The sequence below is a fragment of the Varanus komodoensis genome, unplaced genomic scaffold (assembly GCF_004798865.1).
Source record: "Varanus komodoensis strain SLA01 unplaced genomic scaffold, ASM479886v1 scaffold15, whole genome shotgun sequence".
Taxonomy (NCBI): Eukaryota; Metazoa; Chordata; class Lepidosauria; order Squamata; family Varanidae; genus Varanus; species Varanus komodoensis.
Window position 1 is genome coordinate 14,710,705 of NW_025335440.1, and position 23,017 is coordinate 14,733,721.

The following is a 23,017-nucleotide window of genomic DNA, read 5'->3' on the forward strand; positions in this document are numbered from 1 at the left end:
CACCCAGATTCTGTGGGCTGCACTAGGGTTCTGGGGTGGCCTGTTAACCATGACATAAATCCACCCTGCCTGAGTTTTGATGGAATTGTAAGCTACAGCAGCTGCCTGCTGCAGTTTGAACATTAACAATTGTGGCTAGCATGTGCCGCAACCCACTTGCTTATTTCAGCTGCAGTAGACACAAGTGATTGTGCAAACTGACCCACTGATGATGTACTTGTGGGTAGCTGGCCATCCAATACCCCCAAGTCATTTAGTTAGCATAAAAGAACGCAAATATTCAGTATTTTTGAATAAAGAAATGTGTGATTTTGTAGTGATTTTCTGAATATAAAATAATAAATTATGAGAACTCAAATTATCTCAGTTTATAACCTAAAGACATGTTACTGGTTCTTAAGGTTTTTTTTTCTTGTAGCTTTAGGAATTGGAATGAGCTCAAAACATTTAGTCACCCCAGCAACTGTAATCCGAGAAGTGCACCCCAGAGCCTCTTGCAGTGTGGCTGAAGATTTGGGTACAGTTCTTGGTTCAAAAGCTGCTTTCTTAACATCCCTAATAATCTTGTCCCCCTAAGCAAACTTTTGGAATACTTCTGCGGTAGAGTTGGCCCCGTTAGAGATACTGGAAACTGCCACTGGAACTTTTATTTCTCTGTTATTAATGGCATAACACCTTGGTCAGAATACAGCAAGTTAGGTGTGCTGAAGCCAGTTTATTTTAGTAGAGGCTTCACAGAGTAGGACTTGGAGTTTTAATGTGACCTTAGCTTGTATACATTCTTTATATTCATTTAAGTAAAACTAAAACATACAGAGATGTTAGCAGTTTTACCCATTGGTTATTTAAATCTCTCTTACTGAAATTATTGGGATGTAAAGATACTTTGTTTTGGTTGGATACCAAGCAAAATCAGGAAACAGAAGTGAATAGAGGTAATTCTTACCTTCTTTTTTATTGTAGTGGGAAACCATATTTTAGGCTTCTTTTACACAATTCCAAACATTTGAAGGACTACAACCTTGACCCAAGACCAAAATTAGATCAAACATTCCAATATTGGGGTTCATTGAAATCATGTTGCAAAAGCTATGTTAAAAACAATAACACACAAAGCTGCTTAACATTGCTATATTCTAGGATTAAAATGTGTTGAAGATAGGTGTGTTGTTCTGCTCTATTTGTATATTCTTGTAAGTTTGGAAATTCTACCCTTCTTGTCTATGTTAGTCTGACTTGCATCCTTTAATTTTCAGGAGTGCTGAGCTCTTGCAAGAACCTCACGTTTGACCTAGTTGGTCAGCTCTGACAGATATTTCTGTTTTACCCTGAATGCCCGTAACATTGTTCAACACATTTCATGGACCAAATAAGAACTTAAAGTGAACCCAATCAGAGCTAAAGCAAACTACAGTGTAGACTACGAAAGCCTGAAAAGTGCTGTCCTTCAGCTAAAGATTTTAAGTTGGCAATTGCATATACTGAATATTTCAGCTGATGTGAGTCTTTTCAAGCTTGGTTTACATCATGCAGCTGTGTAGGTTGCTGCAAAAGGACGGAAATTTTCTGTCTGTATTCAACACAGTATCAACAAAATAGGAGGAGTGTGGCTTGTGCCTATGCACTTTGACTGGAGAAATCAGGATCAGGGAAAGCCACAGCCACTGCTGCCTACTCTAGCCTAAACTCAGCAGCTGTTTTTGAAAAACAGCAGTTTTTCTTTAGGAGAGATCGGCTATAACAGCCTTCCCCAATTTGTGCCTTCCAAACATGCTTGGACTGCAACACCCAGAATTTCCAATCAGTGGCTCTGCTGGATGAAAATTCTGGGAGTTGTGGTCTAAACGCTTCTGAAGGCTGGCACAGAAAATTACAGCTGTTTAGAACAGATTGCACAGCTACAATGGTAACTCTATACCTTTTTTTTCTTTCCAAGAAGAAAAGTAAAGATTCAGGAGGCCAGTTCCCAAAGCCTGTTCTGGACATAGTTCAAAAGAATTCCTTGCATTCCTCAGAATTCCAAGCAGTTGAAGGACTCCCATCCTTCAAGTGAAAGTATTGACCAAGTCTTGGAAAGAATAAAATATATGGTTAGGCATCACAGTTTATTGACCCAATGTGGAGCAAGTGCTCCCATCACCTTCATTCAAAAAGATAAAGGTCACTGTCATTTTTATCTAAGTGCAATATAAAACACATTATGCAAGGCAAGAACTATTGCTTTTACTGAGGTATGGGTGGAGGTATGACATGCATTGTGTTTGTGTTGCTAACAAAACACACTCAAAACAGGGTTTAAAGTCTAGCAGTCATTAGAGGTTAAACTGTAGTGTGTTCAATTATCATTGAATAATCCACAATGGAGGTACAATACTTTAAAATATCTATAATGCCTAACTGTTGCTAGACTTCAAGAATGTGCTTTGTTCATAGCTATTTCAGATATTGACAGAATGTTCTATCAAATTATTTTGTATTTTTTGTAGGACTGGGAGACAGAAACTCATGACTGGTATTGTTTTGAATGCCATTTGCCTGGAGAGGTGTTGATATGTGACCTGTGTTTTCGTGTATATCATTCCAAGTGTTTATCTGATGAGTTCAGGCTTAGAGACAGCAGTAGTCACTGGCAATGCCCAGTTTGCAGGGTGAGTACCTCTGAGCTTTCATGTGCTGAATAGAGGCTTGGTATTTGTTATTTATAGTTTCGAGAAGATGTTTCTGGCCAGAACAAAATATCCAGTTTTGCCTCCTTTGAGAACAATGCAAATCCAAACATATGGTCAAATCTGGATGGGCCAAAGCAAAAATGATAAAAGCCTGCTATCAATGAGCACCTCTTGAGGCAATAAGTTTAAGATCAAACATTTTGTTGATTGACATGGAACATGATGTGCCATAACCTAGAGTTGCAGAATTACCCAAACAAATCCCTTCTCAAACCTGAGATAAATTTACCTCAACAAGACTATCTGTCCCAAGTGCAGGAGTTCTGTGCCGAATCCTGCCCTCCCCTACCCTCTTTGCCCTATTCAATGCAAAGCACACTGCCTGTGGGATCACAGTCCCATTTCCTTCAGGGCCTCCTCACATGCATCATCAGAGCACACATTAAACTGTGATTCAGAGCCATTTTCTCTCCTACATTTGCCTGGATGTTTGGTCCTTCTGCATTTGTCCAACTATATCTAGTTATGCCTGATTCTATCAACACACAAATGACATGAACTAAATATAGAAAGAATTGTAAACACTCTGCACATATTTGCATGAGTATTTTAGCACTTTCCTCTGAGCTTTGCTGTTTGTAAATGCTATTTAATATTCTGTGTTGTAATCCACCAAAAAAAATTTAAAACCATACATTGATTATGCACACATTCCTAGAATTTCCATCTAGCAAGGTGCTGTTCATTCAGAAATTTCCTCCTTTGTATCACTACCTTGAAATACCAATACCAGAGTCTGTTATCTTCAGTTTTTTCCCAGTAAGTCATAGATGGGGTGGAGAGGTATGCCGAGGGAGGGAGGAGGGAGATAGAAAATGGGAAATGCACATTGGCAAAGGCCAATTTATTAGGCAAATAGGGTTTTGCCCTTCTGATTTTCCCTTCTACTACTTTGCCACATAGCATACTAAACTGTGCTAGAGGATGTGTTGAAAAGTGTGGGATTGTGAATGAACAATTGATCAGTATAACTTTTTGCGTAGGGAGCATCAGCTTGCTTTAAAGCAAGTATAGGAGTTTGTTGGTTTAACAAAAAAAGGAAGTTCGATTTATTTTTGTAGTTTAAAGTACATAAAGTGCATCATAGTGCAGCTATAATTTTGAAGAAGGGGTAGGGGATAGGGTAAGCCTGAGGTTCCCATTGGCCTCTGCTAGAAGGAAGGGGCTTGTTCCTGTATTATTGCTTTTCTCTAGTTCCGTATTTTATCCTGGAGCAAAGAGATTCCCATATTTCCCCATTCCTTGGTCATCTCCTGCTTTGACTTACTGGCCATGCTTCCTTTGCCTTGCTCATGCATAGCCTTGCTTATATGAGGAAGCTTCCTTCTTGATCAAGGAACCAGGCAAACTGCCCACAGCCTCTGCAATGGGCTGCCACTTGCCAGGTGACTTCTGTCCCACCAGTTCTTCCATCCTCTTCAACTACCTTCTGTTTGGTTATCGTTCCCCCCACAGCCCACCCACAATTCCCACCCTGGTTATTTTGCCCGAGTAAATGTACAATAGACAACTGAACCACAGAGTTGTTGGACATCTTGATTACAACCCCCAGTACCAATTGTGCCAAAGAAGCATTTCCATTCAGATTTATTTATTTATTTAATTTCTATACTGCTCAGTGCTCTTTTGTGTCAAACTTCTGGTTTTCCTGAAGTAGCTGTCAGCACCAAACCACGTTTTAGGAAAGGAGACTAAACAACTGCCTGTGGTTCGACACTGCAAATCTTTTAGTGAAACAGATTTGAAATCCCATCTATGCAAATTATATTGGCTCTTTGGGTCAAAGCTATCTTTTCTAGGCAATTACAGCGTAAGTTTAGGAGTACCACACATTATCCTCCAGATTTCATTGCCATCAGGCTACAAACTTTTCTCTTCTGAAATGGTGTTGGGGCCCTGTAAGAAAAAACCATTTGGCAAAAAAATTCTATATAAGATGCTCCACTAGTCATTTGGCATCCTGCCTAAAACTGGCCAGCTGCATCTCCTAATGTTGGTGTCCTAGTATGTATGCCAGCTGTGAAGCAACAAGCATATAATATCAAGCTTTACTTACTGGTGGCAAATACCAGTCGCTACTCAGCAGAGGAACAGCTGGTGCAGACAGATTTGAACACTGGTTTATTGATGCTGAAATTTGCAGGTGTGAGTTTTACATTACAGACAAGTGGCTTTTGGGAACTCTGAAATGCTTGCTTCACTTTAGGGTTGGGTGCATATTTTCCTCCGGATGTCATCAGACTACAAGCTCTTTTTTTTTTTTTTTTTTTGAAAAACCAACATCTAGTCTGTTTCATATCATTCCTGTTCCTTTAGATAGGAGGCAGAGGCATTTGTATGTCTAAATGAGCCTGCTACATGTTCTTCTATCATGCACAAACTTTTCCTCTCTGAGTTGCCACTGCTATGAAGGATTGATTTGGGGATTAATGAAATAGAGGTCATTGTTTAGCCAGCAGCAGAAAGGTTCCTTAGGCATCTTAAACAGGTAGTAAATAATTTGGGGTAGCTTTGCTCCTGATGTGCACACACACACTCTCTCACACATGCTTTTCTGCAGTTCAGAGTATTTGCACAGCAGATGGAAGTTGGGCCAAATAGACATGATCATGAGAGGCCTGTATGTCAGGAAGGGTTGTCACATAATTGCTACGAAGTGGAGGGAAACAATCTAAAACATGTTTGGGATGGGTCATAGCTCTTTGTCCACCATACTTTTTCTTCACTAAGATCCCACTGTTTTTTCCTGGTGAAATTCCAAGGTCAGAAATATATTCCATTTGGATGAAAAACAGCTATGGAGAAACAGTTTGGAGGTGAAGTGGAAGTAGAAGAAAAAGTTCATCGCTGCTTTTACCCCTCATGCTTTTTAAACACTGCCCTCCTCCACTATTTGGTATGAATTCAGCATCAACCATACATAGATGGTTGTCTCTTCTACCATGGCCATGGGTTGATAGGGTAGAGGTGGGAGTATATTTTTTCCCTTAGTGCCCTGGAGATATAGGACCCTCAGTAAACAAATGGATGATTGATCTAATAAACAAAGATACTGTTTTCATGCTGTTTGTCTGCCATTTGCAGACTGTATTTATCTATGGTGTTTTTCACTTCTTTCCAAAGTAATTCTACTAGTGGACTTCAAAATCAATCCACTTTTTCTCATGACTTCTTAGTAGTGCCAGGATATTGTATGTGAGCTATATGTTGCCCGCAGTCACACAGGAGTCTATACCATGTGCCTGGTCTCATGCCAATCCCAGCAGCATTTGAAGTTGATCAGATGTACCAGTACTGACATAGGAAGTAGTCACAATGTCAACACTTTGTATTTGATTTGGTTCAGAGGAAACAAAGGAAGCTCCCTTATACCAGGTCAGACTATTTGTCTGTCTGACCTAATATTGTGGATTCTGAATGTATGGCAGCAGCTGTCAAGTGGATTTTGCTACCTGATCCATCATTTGCTACCTGATCCTTTTAACTAGTGGTGCCAGTTATTGGACCTGGGGTGTTGTACATGGATTCCTTTAATTGATACAGCAGTTGTGATGCTGCCTTCTTGCTAAGGTGACTCATGAGTGAATAATGTAGCACAGAGACCACCTCTGTAGCTCTCTGTCCAAAGAACGCTATTCTGGCATGTGAATCAAATGATCGATGCCTTGGCCATCTCATCTCTTGTAGTCTTTCATGTTTACATACTTCCTAAAAATGGGAATGTCTGAATGTAGAAGGGATGAGATTCTCACTAGAGAAGGGTATGGCATACACAAATATTTCTATCTGTTCTAACTTCCAGACTTTGCATTTACCAGTAATTTATGACAATCTTGTCTCTTAATTGCCATGACTGATTAATGGCTTTCTTTTTTAAAAAGAGATCCAGAAACCTGTAAAGTAAGCACTTGGGGGTTTTTTGAGAAACCTGGATGCAGTCCAAAGAATACAAAGGAGCTTAATGATCCTGTATAAAAGGAGCTAGCTTTTATTTGCATTATCATCAATAAATACTTGCAAAAATTATAACTCATCAATTCTCCAAAATGTTATCATAATAAGATGTATCACCTTCCAACTGGAGATCCTGAAGCTGTAGAATCAACTGGGGGCTGCATTTTCTTGGGTGAATGATCCAATAATAGTTCATCTATAGATCCCAAGGTCACCAAAGAATTTGCTTGAACCAAGACATTCATCTGTTGACAATAGGAGTAGAGGCTAAAAGGAATATTATACAGGACTTTTTCATACTTTAAGTTACTGTATTACTTGACAGATTATAAGGAGCAATTTCTGAGATACTCTGAAATCAAAATATGGTTCATCACTGACACTATTATGTTGTTGTCCATGAATGTAAAACTACTGGAAGTCAGGACTACACATATTTAATTGGGATGATATGGGGGTTTTCAGCACAGATGTGGCAATTGAAATTAATCTGATGGTAAGAACTGTTTGAGTATTGTTGAGAATCTTAAACCCAGTGGACAGATTGCATTTAGCTAACCTCAAAAACAGTTGGGTGTTTGGATTTATCTTCTCTCCAAGTTCAAAAGACCCTTCTTGGACAAGCCATCTTGTTGAATCATTAAAGGCCATTTTTTAAAATCATGTTACAGTAAAAAAGATGAGGAATGTATTTGTTCACTGTTAATTGGCATGGCATTCTTTGAACAATTTAATGTATATTTGGAAATACATATTTCTGTTGCTTTGGTGCTTGAAAAATATACGTACAAGATAGGTCCTGATGGATTGGCTTCTGGAGATACTGCTGGAAGAATCACATATAATTGTGTTTGCTCCAGGCAGTTTGCCATTAGCTGTGTAGTACATGCTGAACCAGGTATATTTTTTCAAATGTGTGAGCAGTGCAATAAAGTTCTCTAGGAGTGCTCTGCCTTCTACTGACAGGCTCTTAACTTCAAACTTTGTGATTGTTTTACTTCTGTCGTGTCTGATAGTAGCTTTGAACAGTATTGCTCATTACAGTGCCAAAGTACCATAGGCTTTTGCAAACCTTAATGGGGTTTGCCAGCTAATACCAATGTAATTCTCCAGTACTACTGCATTTCTCAAGGAGGCGTACTTACAAAATTCTTCCCCGTTGTATTTTAATTTGTATTCTGGGATTTTGAATTATTAGAACCAGAGCAGGGCTCTATGAGAATTTTGTTTTTGCTCACAAAATATGTGAGCATGCCTTGTTAAAACACTTCATGTGATCATGCATGCAGGCATGTGTCCATTGAAAATGTTTGTACCTTGCTAGGCATATGTTTACATTGAACTTGTGCAACTTTCTTCATTCAAATTTGCACAGATTTCATATTCCGTCACCACTAGAGATGGCCAGTTTTTCCATTTGCACAAAGTAAGCAGAAGTCACAAACATGAGCAGGAACTGGACAAGTGGTGAGGGAATCCCAGCAGTCTTGAGCATTGCCCATTTACCCATCTCTAAACACTGATGATAATAATAGGGTGAATTCACAGTACTTCGTGTTTCTTATTTGTGGTCAGAAAAAAATAAAACCAGCATTCAAAGAATGCTGGAAAATCTGTGAGATTGTCCTGGCCTCACTACAGAAAAGCCCAGTCTCTGTGTCTGTGTTACCTTGTCAAGAATTGTCAGTTTCAGTCCAGGGGTCAAGACTGTATGGTTAGCACACATCCAAAGTTCCAAGTCAGGTGGCAGTGTCTAAAAAATGTCCAATAAGCAGTCCAGGAACCTAGATACCAGTTCACATCAACAAAGTCCAGGAACACAGATAATGCTGCTTGTTGTTTGCAACACAGAGCAGCTCTGCCTGAACTAATTTATAGCCAGCTGTAACTCAGCACAACCGGCTAATTAAGTCAGCGTGCTGTTTCACGGAAACCTCCCCTTTCAGAGTATTTGGATTTCTGCCGAAGCCGTGCACTCCTCCTCCTTTTTATGGGGTGGATTCCCTTTGTGTCTGATTTCTGCTCTTGTGGAACCACAGGGAGTGCCCCTGAAGGTCCTGGCTCCTCTTCTAATGGAGGGCAGTCATCTGCAGCCACGACCTCTGTGTCTGATTGTGGCTGCAGCTCACTGCTCTGGCTTTCTTCGTCTGAGGAATCCTCCTCCAGGTAGGACATGACAGAAGTTGAAAGTTAGAAAATCGGTTGTGCATTATTAATAGCTCGAGATGGTTACCAAACAAGTGATCTCATGTTGCATCTTGCTCAGTTTAAGGCCAAAGTTACTGCCAGTGGTAGCAACACATTGGATCTGATTTTTTTTATTACATGGGCTTCATTGGACCTATTAAAGAATAGTAGGTTAGGATCATAGCCAATATACCGAACAGCTTGCATGCATTAAAAACCTATATCGGAAATGGTGATTAGGAAAGCCATACTAAGCATATACAACAAAGTTGCTGGATTTCAGACACTCTTTTGATTTCATGTTTTCTGTTCCTCTGGTTTTGTTTCTTTGTTTGATAATATGAGATATGTCTCTTCATGTATCGTATAGTACAGGGGTGGCAGCAAAGCTCTGTACTTCAAAAGGAAAGCAGAAACTTTTGTATTTCTAAGTCTGGATTGGATTCCAAACAAAACTGCTACTACAAATTTTTCAAAGTGATGATACTTCAACATTTCTAAATAACTCAATAATTTAACTTATTTAGCACAATAAAGGGGCCTACATATGCAGGTTTTTCTATTCTCATCTCTAGGGCTGTGTAATCTTCATTTCTCACACAGCGTTTTGCTCTTCCAAACAAAAATAGAAAGTGCCATTGCCATATCCATTGAATGAAGTTTAGCCGGCATAGCTTAAACTATGCTGATTAACAGGAACAGAGGAGAACCAGTCACTCTTAAGCATTTCTGCTTCTTAGAAAGAGTAATTCAGGGCTATTATCTTCCTGCTGCAGTGCTTCTGATTTCTAGACCTGGTGACTACTTCTTATGATAACATGGTGAACTGCCATGTACTGCTTGCTTTTGGGACTTTGTAGGGCCTTCTGCTCTCTCCTCCTTTTTCTGCTGTTGTCACTTCATTGTCTTCCTATCCCCCCTTTTTGTACTTTTCACTAAATGGTAACCATGCTTCAATTAGCTGCTTTCCTGCCCATAAACTAATTAGGATCACTCCACTGCAGAATATCATTGTAGTCTCTCTAAAGGTGGAATTTGGTAAGCCACTGTTTTAGCCTTTTCCTTAAACTGTATAATAGCAAGTTAACCCATTTCAGTGTTTTGAGGCAATGAAAGTCATGTTTGGATATTTTATGCATGAATATGCCAATCCTAAGTAAGTTTACGTAGACATCAGTCCTGTAGGTTTCAGCAAATGTACAGTTTCAATTAACTTTTGCTCATGTAAGTGTACTTTGGAATGGAATAGCAGCCTGAGGGTGTCATTCAAGCAATTTATACAATAGCCATTAAACTCATCGTAATTTTAGCGCTCTCTCTAGAATATCTTTCTTTGGATTTTGATTTTAAGTTATGAGATTTGGTGACCCATAGTGCAGCAGGATCAGTCCTGCAAAGAGTCTTATCAGCAATTCTGTACTTGTATATCATGCTGTTTTCACTATTAGTCCTTCACAATTGGCAAGAAAAAAAATTCATGGACTAATGTGCTATTTTTGTGGGAATTTTTAATCACCTGTGTATTGTAAAATATCGGCACAGTTACTAAAAATCAAAATTTTGAAATAAAAATGCTGTTTTTCCCCCAGAGCATTAAGAAGAAGAATACAAGCAAGCAAGAGATGAGCACATATTTGCGCTTCATTGTCTCTCGTATGAAGGAACGAGTGAGTGTTAAAACATAATGCCCAATTGTTTTATGTAACAAAGCACTAGATTGAGGAATTGTTTCAGTTTGCAAATAGGACTATGAGCAATAACTATCTATATATTCTATTGGTATCTTTAAAGTCATTGCTGAATTAGGAGTCAAGATGAATCAGCAGTGGCTTTCCTTTGGTCTTCCTCTTTTCCTGCCTACTGTGCTGAAATACTGTTTGATCCACCAAGAAGGAGCTGGGGAAAGTAAAAAAAAATGTGAGAAAAATATTGTTGCCTCATCTATGAGTTCAGCTGCAAAAGTGCAAGGGAAACACCAGGTTGCAGCCTGACAACTCTATCTAGAATGAGCTCTGAATAAATTTCTTCTATAAATTATATTTTATTTGGCAGGCTGTTATGGTTTTGACATGCTTGAGCACCTGCTGGCAGATAAGCGGAGTGCTTTCCTGTTGATAATTGGAGGTGGTTCGGATGCAATGGCTGTCTAAAACTGGTCATGCCTATGACCTGGACCCCTCTGTATCTGGTATATATGTGTGAACATGAATTCTGGATTCTTGTGTGTGTTCCTTCTGTTTTAACAGTACCCTATCCTTGCTGATGTTTCCAAGAAGAACTGAAAAAAAAATGAAATTAGCAGAATTTTACTGCATTTTTTTGATTTTTGTTTTGAATTTCAACATGATCAGATTTTGTTTCAAAAAACAATTGTGAATTCAGATTGGAGTATTAAAATGCAACTTTGGATTAAGTCTTATTGATGAGTTTTAAAGCAATTATTGAGGTCTCAATTTGTCATACTCAATTTTGATGCAAAGTTATTTTTGTACAGTGCATTGTGCACTAATTTCTGTGTACCTTTCCTACTTTCTCGAAAGGTACCATATAATATTTAAAAGGTAAGTATTTTAGTAGAATATCTAAATTGATATCTCTCAGTACCCATGCCTGGGATTTTGCAGAAGAATTAGATTCAGAAAATGTAAACTTTTAATTTTTGCATGCAAATTCAAGGTAGCAGAATTTACTTAAAAATTGCTTCCCTGGTTTGTTTCAAACTTAAATGTATTTTATTTATTTTGTGGGGGTCTCACCACTCAAAGTTCTGAACATGAAAGAAACATGCTATAGTTTTTGTTCCTTGATTATAGTATCCAGATGTTATTAAGAACAGACTTATGAGATGCCCCCAGTTTCTATGCAATAGAGTTTTTTGCTTCGAAAGATGTGGAAACATTCATTTATAGACTGTACAATTTTACCTGTAAGTTGGATGTGCTTTTGTCCTTTTATCTGAAAACTTCTCAGTTATTTTAATGGTTTGCCTTTAGAAGACATCTTTCTTCTACAACACCGATGGTTTCTAAACTGGTACTTTGCTGTGCTTTTAGGCTATTGATCTAAACAAGAAAGGAAAGGACAGCAAACACCCCATGTATCGTAGACTGGTACACACAGCCGTTGATGTTCCAACTATACAAGAGGTATGTTCCCTTATATCTCTAGGAATCATCTGGTTTTCTCTTTTCAAAAGATGAATGGTATAGAAAGGTCTACCTAGACGTATATACACATACATGCATGCAGTGCTCAAATTCCAAAACGGTCCACTCTGGGAGATCCATACTGGGAAATCATGTACCAGTAAACTCTGTCTTAGGTAGTCTTCATATATTTATTAGGCAGAGGTTAGTGTGCTACTGAGCCTTTGTGTAGTTGCAGTTATTGGACTTTCATGTTGAAAACTGTAGTACAGAAATGATTGATATATGTGCCTAAATCTGATTGGTTTGTAGTTCTAATTCATATTTTGCTGATTTTCTTCCGTTCTTTGAAGAAAGTAAATGAAGGAAAGTACAGGAGTTATGAGGAGTTCAAAGCTGATGCTCAGTTGCTTGTACACAACACAGTGATTTTTTATGGAGGTAAGTGAGGATAAATTGGAGTAAATCCATTACTGGGTCTTCAGTGGTCCACACATTTTTAAAATGACTTTGAGCATATGATAGGTTATAAAATAGAGGACTGAGATGAAATCCACCTTACTTTAACTTTTGTTTCTTCCTGTTTTCAGGCACCCCTGTGCCTTAATTTTCATTGAGTCCATTTCACTTCCAAGTACTCTGAAAGAAGTTACCTGGCTTTGAGGATCTGGACATTCCCTGAGCCAGTCAGACCATGCTGTTCCCAGCTTCATCCCAAGAGAGACCGATGGTCCAAAATGTTCACAAAATTTTGCACAAAATTCCCAACCTGACCCACCCAGAATTCAGTTTCTGCCATCTGTTATATAACTTGTGCAAATCCTTCCTATGAACATGTGGATTGGGGATGGGGTTGGACCATAGAGGGCTTCTGACCACACTGCTATTTCAGCTAAGATGACCCTGTGCTGTCAGGCATGTGCCATTAGAGTTTTGCTAAGATGCCTGTTTTAAAAAGTTCCACATTATGCAAACAGCAATATTAGATGTGAAAATCGATGTAATAGTCAGCTCAGCCCTGCTTCCAAATCTGAATATTTTGCTGTATTCTTTGGCTTTGCCACCTCTCTGTATTCTCTCTGTGTGTGTCATTATGTATGTATGTAGAAGGGGTGATTGTTGGCAGAACCATGAAGAGATCAAAAACAAAAACTCCAAAATAAAAAACCTGCCAGCTGAGCTTATTTTCTACCAACATTTTCACAGATTGGCCTGGTCAGTCCAGATTACAGCATTTCACATCCTAGGCCCCATTTTAGTATCATGTGAATTTGATCATCAGACGCCCTGTTCCAGGTCATTGATGAAAAGAATGAACAGGATCGGTCCCAGGACAGAGCCCTGGGAGACCCCATTCGTCAGGAGGATGGACTGGGGTATGACTGGGTTTATACGTCACAACAGACCAATGATGGTTAAAAAATACCCCTTCCCATGGCTTGTTGTGTCATCTGAACCCAGCCTGTGTAAAATGCCAAATATATTGTGACATATACCTATATCTACCACATGTTCCAAACTTTTCCTTCATATTAAACATGCTTGCTCTTAGGAATGCTGGCATAGCCATGCAGGTATGGTTAACCCAAGAAGTGTTGAAACGCTCCGGACATCAAAATAAAAAATATATTGATCTGTACCTTAAATCTCAGGCCTTCAAGATGACAAAATATTAGTACTATTTTTATGCCAAAAAGTTTGGTATGGATACTTAGTAGTCTGTGGCTTTTAATTGCAGTGGACAGTGAGCAAGCTGATATAGCCAGGATGCTTTACAAAGATACCTGTCATGAGGTAAGTAATAGCCAGCAAGTTGGTTGCTGAGCACTACCATTTGGTATAAAGAGGCATATCAGTCTCCATTGGCCAGTAGTTAGTCTTGTAAGTTGTCCTGGAAATGAGGAAAACATTTTGCTGCAGTTGATTCATCATTGATGCCTAAAAGTATGCATTTTGTGAAAATTTTAACTTTTAATAACATGCCACGTCTTAGCAAGCTTGCCTCTTATTTTTTCTTCCTATTTTCCCATTTGTGGACTCCAAATCACTTTCATTTGCTGAAGTAGCTAGGCTTTAGAAATCAAGCAAACAGAAACTGAAAAATTAAATCTATTTTTAACTGCCGTTCTACTTTGTGAGATGTAGTTGACTGGTTAATGAAAAGAGAGTAAGAAATTAGAAATGAAGTTTTTACTTCTGGTTACTGCAGTTGCACCCATTTACATCAGAATTGTTTGTCATTTTCTAACTCAAAACTGAAGCTGCTTTCTGAAGTGGGGACATCTAAATTGTGATGAAGATACCTGTCACATTTAAATTTCCATAGTTAGATTATTCTGGGCATTTGGAAAATACTGTAAGTATGCAAATTATTGTCCTATATGATATAGTTAAAGGGATTTTAGTTTCATCCTTGAAGTAAGAAAGAGTTGTAAGGCTTAGCTTTCCATAACAAGTCTTATTTTGCAAAGACAAAAAGCCAACATGAAAATCCTGTGCAAATATCTTACACTTTTAGAGTAGCTGTGATAATTCTTTTTAATGTCATAGAATGCATTATTGAGGATGACAACATTTTTTTCTTTTAGTTGGATGAACTTCAGCTTTGCAAGAACTGTTTTTATTTATCAAATGCACGTCCAGACAATTGGTTCTGCTATCCTTGCGTAAGTTTGTTTCTTCATATTCTTTCATCAAACATTTACAATTGACATATGGAACTCACAGGATATGGTGACAGTGGGTAGCTTGGATGACTTTTTAAAAGCGTTAGTCAGATTCATAGAAGATAGATCTATCAGAGGATATAAGCCATGATTCTTAAAAGAAATATCCTTGTACAGAAGCCATACATCTCTGAATATCAGTTGTAAGAAACAATTGAGCGTTTGAATGTACTAGTTTAAAGTCCATTTGAGCCCAATTTAGCTAGTCTGGATAACTTGCACATCCTGAGTACACACAGCTACAAAAGAGCAGGGTTACCATAAATGTTCATTATATGTGCAACATAGTTCTTAAAGTGGTGTTCTTTAAGCTAACAACCTAATCCTCAGTCTTGCTGTGCTGGCACATGCATGATTAGGTATAATGAAGGTACTGCCAGCACAGCATCCTAAAAGACAGTGTTGATACTGGTGTCAAACAGTTCAAAGTGTTTAGTATTGGGATTCCTATTATGTTTACCTGTTCAGACATAGTTAAATACCAATATCTGTAAATATTATTTTGATAACATGAAAGTAGTATTTTATATATTAGCATCCAAAATCTTTTTGTAACTGTAACATGCTTCTTTAATTTCCAGATACCCAATCATGAGCTGGTTTGGGCTAAAATGAAAGGGTTCGGATTCTGGCCTGCCAAAGTCATGCAAAAAGAGGACAATCAGGTTGATGTTCGCTTTTTTGGCCATCACCACCAAAGGTATTTTCATACCTGCCACTTCTCGGGCTTATATTTCATTTCTTAGGCTCAGTCAAAATAATAAAAAACTCCTTATGCTCACATAATTATAGAATATATATGGGAAAATGTGGTATAACTCACAAGAGTTCCCCTTTGAAAATTTCAGAGGATGCTCTCTAATGGATGGTATGAAGACTGCTTACATCTTAATAAAAGAACAGTAGTTATACTTGAGATCATATTGGACACATGCAGCCTCAAATGTCTTGAGGTTTGCACCCTAAAGTTAGCCTTACTCCTTTTAAAACTGGCCAGACTCGCATCAAGAAATGTATAACACACAAGCGTGCTTAAATGTGTCATTTCACTTACACTGAGCAGGGCCTGGATCCCCTCAGAAAACATTCAAGACATCACAGTTAATATACATCGACTGCATGTAAAGCGCAGCATGGGCTGGAAAAAAGCATGTGATGAACTAGAACTACACCAACGTTTCCTTCGGGATGGCAGGTTCTGGAAATCAAAGAATGAGGATAAAGGAGAGGAGGAAGCAGAATCTAGCATCTCTTCCACTAGCAATGAACAGGTGAGTGGTCCTGCAAAGTCACACCTACTGGTATAGCTGAGTTGCAGACAATTACATAAAACTAAGCTGGGGGTTTTTTATGCTTTTTGTTAGCAGGGTTAAAGATATCCCTCTTTTGAATAAATAGATAAATTCTGCACAAGAGCCTACTGCACAGAAAGTCCATACTAGATTATACTAATAATGTATTATAAGATTCTGTCTCTCAAATAATTTGAATGAGGCATACAAAGAAAATGTATACAGAATGAATATTAGGTAAATTAGGGTTTATATCTAGGGTTTATACCTTTGTTTTTATATATCCCATTTTATTCAGTACTGCTGCTATGCTTCTGTGCTGAACATTTGCAATTACGATTGTGATTATGGTTTTGTTCCTTTAAATTATTGTGTGCTTGTGTGTGTTTTTAACTTTTGTTTAATTTTAACTTTTGTTTACCACCCAGAAATCCTTGGCTATTGGGCAGTACAAAATCAAATCAAATAAATAAATAATAAAGCCACATGCTACAAACCCTTGCATCTAAAGTAAGGGAGTCCTGTTTAGTCCATGGGTCAAATTCCGATTTCAGGAAGTCCTGAGAAACTGCATTCCTACTCTGGACCAGTCAAACACAGAGCTGGCAGGACCAGAATGTGATTGTTCTAAATCTGAGGCCCACTCAGAAATAAGCAGGACAAACCTCTGCCTATCTGCTCAGAAATAAGTATGGCTAAAACTCTCAGTATCAGTTTGAATTAGTGTTTCAGATACAAAATTCATGCATGTGTACTCAGAAGCAAGCAGAGTAAGATTTGGGGGTAAGATTTTTTTCCCTGCTTGGAGAAGGGGAAGCAGCTGGAAGAATAGATGGAGGTTTTCTTACTGTTTTAAAACTAAATAATTTTGATGAAAACAAATTTTGTGGGGGTTTAAATGTCCTTTAACCAAGGTGTTGTGCTTGAAGTCTGATTCCTGCAAGATTCAGACACCATCTGTGGGTATTGGATTTTTTATTTGTTTGGCTTGATTTTGCACTTTTGGCATCATTAATAGATGAAAGTGGATGGTTTGTAATATGGCAATAATACCTAGTCTGCCTGGTTTTTCCAGATTTATTTTATATCCAAGTTTGAATGTGTCTCCATTCTGCTATCTGGGGAAGAAGTTCGAAGTCTCTTGAGATGGGATTTCTCAGATTCTCTGAAAGCTCACGGATATTTGATAGCTTAATGGATAAGGCACTGTTACCCTTACAATTGAATTATATCCCCATGGTTCATGTGTACTAATTTATGTACATTTTGTCCTTTTTTGGAACCTTGGGAGTTTGGCATTTAGCGTTGCATTGCAACATTCACAAGAATATACAGAGATAACTTGATTGATACCAGTAGGCATTTATGCTGTAGATTGCGTTTTTATAACAGTCATTTTGGTTTTGTTGCAAAAAGCAGTGATTGTTTTATTACCAATTCTGAAGTAGTGTTTTATGGCATTTGGATTAATGCTATATTATTTCTTCATCAATATCCCCAGCTAAAGGTTACTCAGGAACCAAGAGCAAAGAAGGGAAGACGTAATCAAAGTGTGGAACCCAAAAAGGAAGTAAGGAACAGCATAACATTTGGTGCATGCACCTGTGGATAAGGCAGAACAAACTTGCAAGAGGCATCTTTTCTTTCTTATCATTCGCTAATTCAGTTTATGCATTAGTATCACTGAATGTGTGAATGTCAGAAAATTGATCGCCATTTCTTAACGAGTGCATACGAATTGGTGGTGTTAACCACAGTGCCAGCTTTGACAGGTTCCTTTACCAAAGTACTGCTTCAATTTGTCTTACATATTGGTTCAAATTGGAACTTTTTAATACACTTTGGTGTCAATAAAACATGCTGACATTTAATTAGGGATTGACTGCAAAAAAAGGAACTTCCTCTGTCAGTTAAGTGACCAGAAAGCAAAATTCCATTATTTAATCGTCTGTGCTCTGGTACAGAAGTAACCTTGTCATCCTTCACCATAATTATGAGGTAGAGAGCAGGCCATAGGCACTTGCACTCCCTTCTGACTTCTCCAGTGTGACTTCCCCTTGCTTCCCTTTTTGTCTTAACCATGGTTTAGCATTCTATCTGCACCAGCTCTAGCCATGGTTAACCAGGGTTCCCATCTTAACCAGAGTTTGAAACCAGGGTTTTGACCAGGTTTGCAAAGGGAAGAACAGAGGGTACACAAGCCTGCAACCTGCCCCTTATCTCCTAACTATGGTTAAGATATTGGCAGTGATGAGCGTAGATGTGTATTAGATGTGCATTTGTATGCATGCATTAATTATCCACTAAACTCTTGAGCAGTTACTCATTTCTATGCGGCCAAAGTGAGAAATACCTAGCTTTCCATTCTGTAAGATTGCTTGCTATTATTGTATAGTAATATGACATGTTAGTTCATGCCTGCCCTAGATGTGATTTCTTCCCATCCTAATCAGGTAGTTAGAAATCACTGGCATGGTCATTGGAGTAAATCTGGTAGCGCTGTAATCTTCAGAGGGCACTGCAGGGATATGTCTATAGGCAATTTATACATTGCTTCAGTGTGTTCCAGTCTTTATCTGTACTCAGATGAGTATGGTCATCTTCACTTGCCATTAAAATGAGACATTTTGTCGGTTCTTCCTAGGAGCCAGAGCCTGAAACTGAAGCAGTTAGCTCAAGCCAGGAAATTCCCACAATGCCTCAACCCATTGAAAAAGTTTCAGTCTCAACCCAAACCAAGAAATTAAGTGCCTCTTCTCCAAAAATGCTGCATCGTAGCACCCAGACCAATAATGATGGAGTGTGTCAAAACATGTGCCATGACAAATACACCAAAATCTTCAGCGACTTCAAAGAAAGAATCAAGGCTGATCATAAGAGGGAGACTGAGAGGGTTGTACGAGAAGCTATAGAAAAGGTAACTCTAACTGCAAGAAAGGATTTGGCACGAAACAAATTGTGATTATGCAGCCCCATTGATCTTGGCACTAAAATCAGACAGGGGGTGCTGTCCTTTCAGGACATAGGAATAACTTCTGGTCAATCACTTTTCAGGATAACTCTTCTAAAGTGGGAAGTGTTAGATAAGGCGGACGACCTGCTGCAAGGATATTTTGCCTTGAGAGTGTGCCCTATAGAGAAAGGGAACTGCACAGGAAGCCACATTAAGGAAAATAGTAGAATGTAAGCTGTTCAGCTAGAAAGGCTCCCAGTTTAGATCTGTTTCAGCCATGCGCTAGGTGATCTTAGGCAAATCTCAGCTCCCACACTTCCATATAAGTAATAACAACCAAAAATAAGTTAACTTTGTGTCTGATGGAAGGTCTCTTCAAATGTATTAGTACAGATTTAGCTTAGGAATAGAAGGAAGTGGAAGCAGGGATGTCCAGAAAAGAATGATCTTTGAGGGTGTTTGAACTGAACTAAACCAGAAGTAAAAAGATAGTTCCAAATCTTCAAAGAAATGTGCTGTGATTTTTAATCCTGTGCAAGATGTTACAAAATTATTATATAGCTGTCTTCTCAATCAGAATTTCATTATTTTTCTACAAGTGTGCATGCACTCACTTGAGTCACTCACTTGATGTTGAAGAGCGAAGTGCTCTGCAAAAGGAAACTGGTGTTTAAAGGTGAAACATAGAAACTGAGCAAGTTAGAAGGGGTCTCCCAGGCCATCTGGTCTGACCCCTGGCTCCAGCCAGCTCTGCTCATGACATGCCTACCATGTGCATGTCTAGCCTATCCTTGAACACCCTCACCGATGGGGCCTCAACATCTGTAATGCAACATACACCCTCTGGGTGCATTATAGATGCTGAAATCATAGCTGTACAGTTGCTTGCATTTCAGGTTACACAGATCAGGTGTACACCTGACATGAAGTTATTTAGTACATTTGCTCCAGCACAGACACAGCTTGGGGGAATATCAAAGAGTTTTTGTCAGGACTGGGTCAAGGGAACAGTGGCAACCAGCTTGGAAAGCATCCAATTTACAATTAAAATCAACTGTGGTGGTAGATTATATATTATGTAGTGATTTTTTTGGACTTTCATTCATTCACTGGCTTCTTTTATCCAAGCTCCGTACAGAAATGGAAGAGGAAAAAAGGCAGGCTGTGAACAAAGCTGTGGCAAATATGCAGACAGAGTGTGACAGGAAAACAAAACAGGTGAAGGAGAAGTGCAAAGAGGAATTTTTAGAAGAAGTTAAGAAGCTAGCCAGCCAGCACAAGCAGCTGATTTCCCAGACCAAGAAGAAGCAGTGGGTAAGCAGCACTAGCTATAAATCCCTAACTCTGGTGTGTGCTGGCATTATTGGGACCAATGAGGGTATAATGGTGTGAGTGTTTTGTGGGGAGGATGGAAGGCGTACCACTGCCAGCTCCTTAGGGTAAACCCAGCTGGAAGTCCACCGTCACTGCCCCATAGCACAGGTCAGCCTGATAATCTCCTCAATCTGAAGCTGCCACAGTGGCTTAACTAATAAGGCATCTAGGCCCTATGGCCAGTACACACATTTGAAGACCCTCAGCAATTTATAGTGGCATATACGTCCCATGCAACATTAGTAAAAGGCGTGGAAGAGAGTGTGAACACACAGAATGGCAGGAGAGGCATTGGCCATGCTAAAGGTTCTTAATAGGCCATTCTAAAGATTTTCAGCCCCTGAAAAGCCATCAGTATCAGTGGAACATTCTGCAGTAGCTCTTTATACTGTGATGCATCACACCTCACAGCATAGTTCTCATTGATGCACATGAGATGCTCCTGGCACAATTTATTTAGGTATCTTGAATCAATAGGATCGGGATATGAGGAAGTCTCTCTTCCTTTTAGAGCACCAAATTCATCCCTTCTATCCCTCATCATCATACATTGTCTTCCCTCTGACATACAGCACTGCTGAGACACAAAGCACCATTTACAGCATGACTGGTTTGGCTAAAAGCCACAAAAAGTGATGATCCATTGTTCTTCCACCTTCATTATATTTATTTAGTTTGCAGGTATAGGTACCATTATACTCAAGATTTATTGGAAATATTTAACCTGAGCTCTATCACTTTAGCTTTATTGCCATCCCTGGGATTGATCCTGTCTAGTGTGCAGCTTTTGTTTGTTTGTTTTAGTTGCATTTTGATTCAGAGGACATAGACTCTAATGGCTCCCAGTGGTTCCCAACCGGCTAATGTCATAAAATCCAGAAATAAAGTTTGTCAAGGAAAAGGCAGTTGCAAATGCTTTTCCCACAATTCAGTTTTTAAGGGGAACAGAGGGTTGTGTTTTTATGTAAAATACTAGCTTTCAGAGAGCCTTCACGTGTTCTCATCTCTGTATACTAGTGGGTTATGCAGGTGCATCTTCTAAACACAGAAAGTAAGATTAAAGGATAGAGGCAAAAGGGCCTTATACTGCCTTACCACAACCTCTGACCCTAATTGCCGCTTACTATGCCTAGGCAGGCCCATGTCTAATCCTTACCAACACATTTGGATGGGTGTCACTACTGTCACCGTTTTAGTGCAGGTAAGCAGAGCAGGCATTAAACTTCAGTGAGACCCTCTCCCTCTTAGGCCTGCAGCTGGAGGTCCTGCTTGAAGCGTGTAACTGGGAACATGGGGCACTTTTATGATGGTGGGTGGCATGGAGACTCTGAGCTCTCTGCTTTTCCTTTTGCTTTGATGCTGCCCAAATGCTTTTGCTACTTTAATTCCACTGTTGGCCTCGCAGTATTTTTGAGGTTTTGTCTTGATTGGTTTCATCATCCTTTATGAGCTACTTATAGGGTACTGAATGGATAGAAATTGTATTAAAATGCCATTTATGTATTTAATTAATTCATATGTGGAAGACTGGGAGATGGTTCTAAAATCAGTACTCTTGGTGCCCTGCTATTTCATATCAGTGTGTCTGGAGCAGTGAGAACAACTGGTCATGTGCTCACATCTTGCCCTTGTTGGTAAGGTGAGACTGATGCCATGGCTAAGAGAAGTGATTACTGCCATTTCTGGTGGTGTTCCTCTTGCTTAAAAGAGACAGGAGATCTGTTTCATTACAGGCCAGTCTCAGATCTTCCATTGTTAGCTGTGGTGATCAGGAATGTGGTGGCATTTCAACTCCACATGCCTCTAGGTAAAACTGATTATCTGGGCCCATTTCATCCTGGCTTTCAGCCAGGATATTAAACTGGGATTGCTTTGGTTGCCTGCATGAATGACCCAGTGTGAACTGGATGGGGGAATACAATCTTATTTCTCTTGAATCTCTCAGTGGATGCAATTATTTCTCTTAAACCTTTCATGTCACTGACCATGGCCTAGCAGTTGCTGTTTTGTAGCATTTTCAGTCTTTTCTGTAGGTACCCATTACCTACAAAGGCCCATTTGTTGGACACGCAAGAAAATGGCTTCTGTGTTGGCCCAAACTATACAATGAGCTGCTTTGAGAATTATGATTGACTTCTGCTCTCTTGGATTTTAGAAAGGGTTGAAGGGGAAACCTATCAGTTTAGCATTTAAAAATGTATTGTTTAATATTTTACCACGTTTAATGTTCTTGTTTCTACTATTTTGCAAATGCATTTTATTAAATTATTATACTCAGACTTGATGGTTTTTAAACAGATAAAGTAGTATACAAATGTGCCAATGATCAAAGGCCATCTCCATCTTCACAGTCTCACAAATGCTTGCCACTTGATGAGGCACCACAAATGAAATTCTACAGGAATCCTTGTCATCCCACTTAAACCGAATTTGTATCTTAGCGGTGCTTGCTCGCATTTTAGTTGCAAGTCATCAAGTGATGCATTGTGAGTCATGCCTACAACTGTTTCTAAACCTTATGCCACCAGGGATTGTTTCAGACCTGCGCCATTTTGAAGAAACTACTAGAAAGCGGGGAGCTTTGGGTCAACAGGAGGAACCTTTGGGGCAAGTCACAAGCAAGGAGGAAAAGATGCTATATGCCTAATTAAAACTC

At 39.1% G+C, this 23,017-nt stretch overlaps 1 protein-coding gene across 14 annotated transcripts in view; it reads left to right on the forward strand.

Annotated features, from left to right (window-relative positions):
- Nucleotides 1–23,017, forward strand: part of ZMYND11 (zinc finger MYND-type containing 11) — a 98,742-nt gene that overhangs the window by 72,934 nt on the left and 2,791 nt on the right. For 10 of the 14 annotated variants that reach the window (XM_044424728.1, XM_044424737.1, XM_044424731.1 and 7 more), the window contains 11 exons: nucleotides 2,487–2,648; nucleotides 10,460–10,537; nucleotides 11,924–12,016; nucleotides 12,370–12,457; nucleotides 13,755–13,810; nucleotides 14,605–14,682; nucleotides 15,324–15,442; nucleotides 15,806–16,013; nucleotides 17,536–17,604; nucleotides 18,679–18,951; nucleotides 20,116–20,301. In XM_044424728.1, coding sequence (XP_044280663.1) covers nucleotides 2,487–2,648; nucleotides 10,460–10,537; nucleotides 11,924–12,016; nucleotides 12,370–12,457; nucleotides 13,755–13,810; nucleotides 14,605–14,682; nucleotides 15,324–15,442; nucleotides 15,806–16,013; nucleotides 17,536–17,604; nucleotides 18,679–18,951; nucleotides 20,116–20,301 — 1,410 coding nt within the window. The remainder of the gene's footprint in view (nucleotides 1–2,486; nucleotides 2,649–10,459; nucleotides 10,538–11,923; nucleotides 12,017–12,369; nucleotides 12,458–13,754; nucleotides 13,811–14,604; nucleotides 14,683–15,323; nucleotides 15,443–15,805; nucleotides 16,014–17,535; nucleotides 17,605–18,678; nucleotides 18,952–20,115; nucleotides 20,302–23,017) is intronic. The other 4 variants (XM_044424734.1, XM_044424735.1, XM_044424739.1 and 1 more) reach the window with 2 other exon arrangements.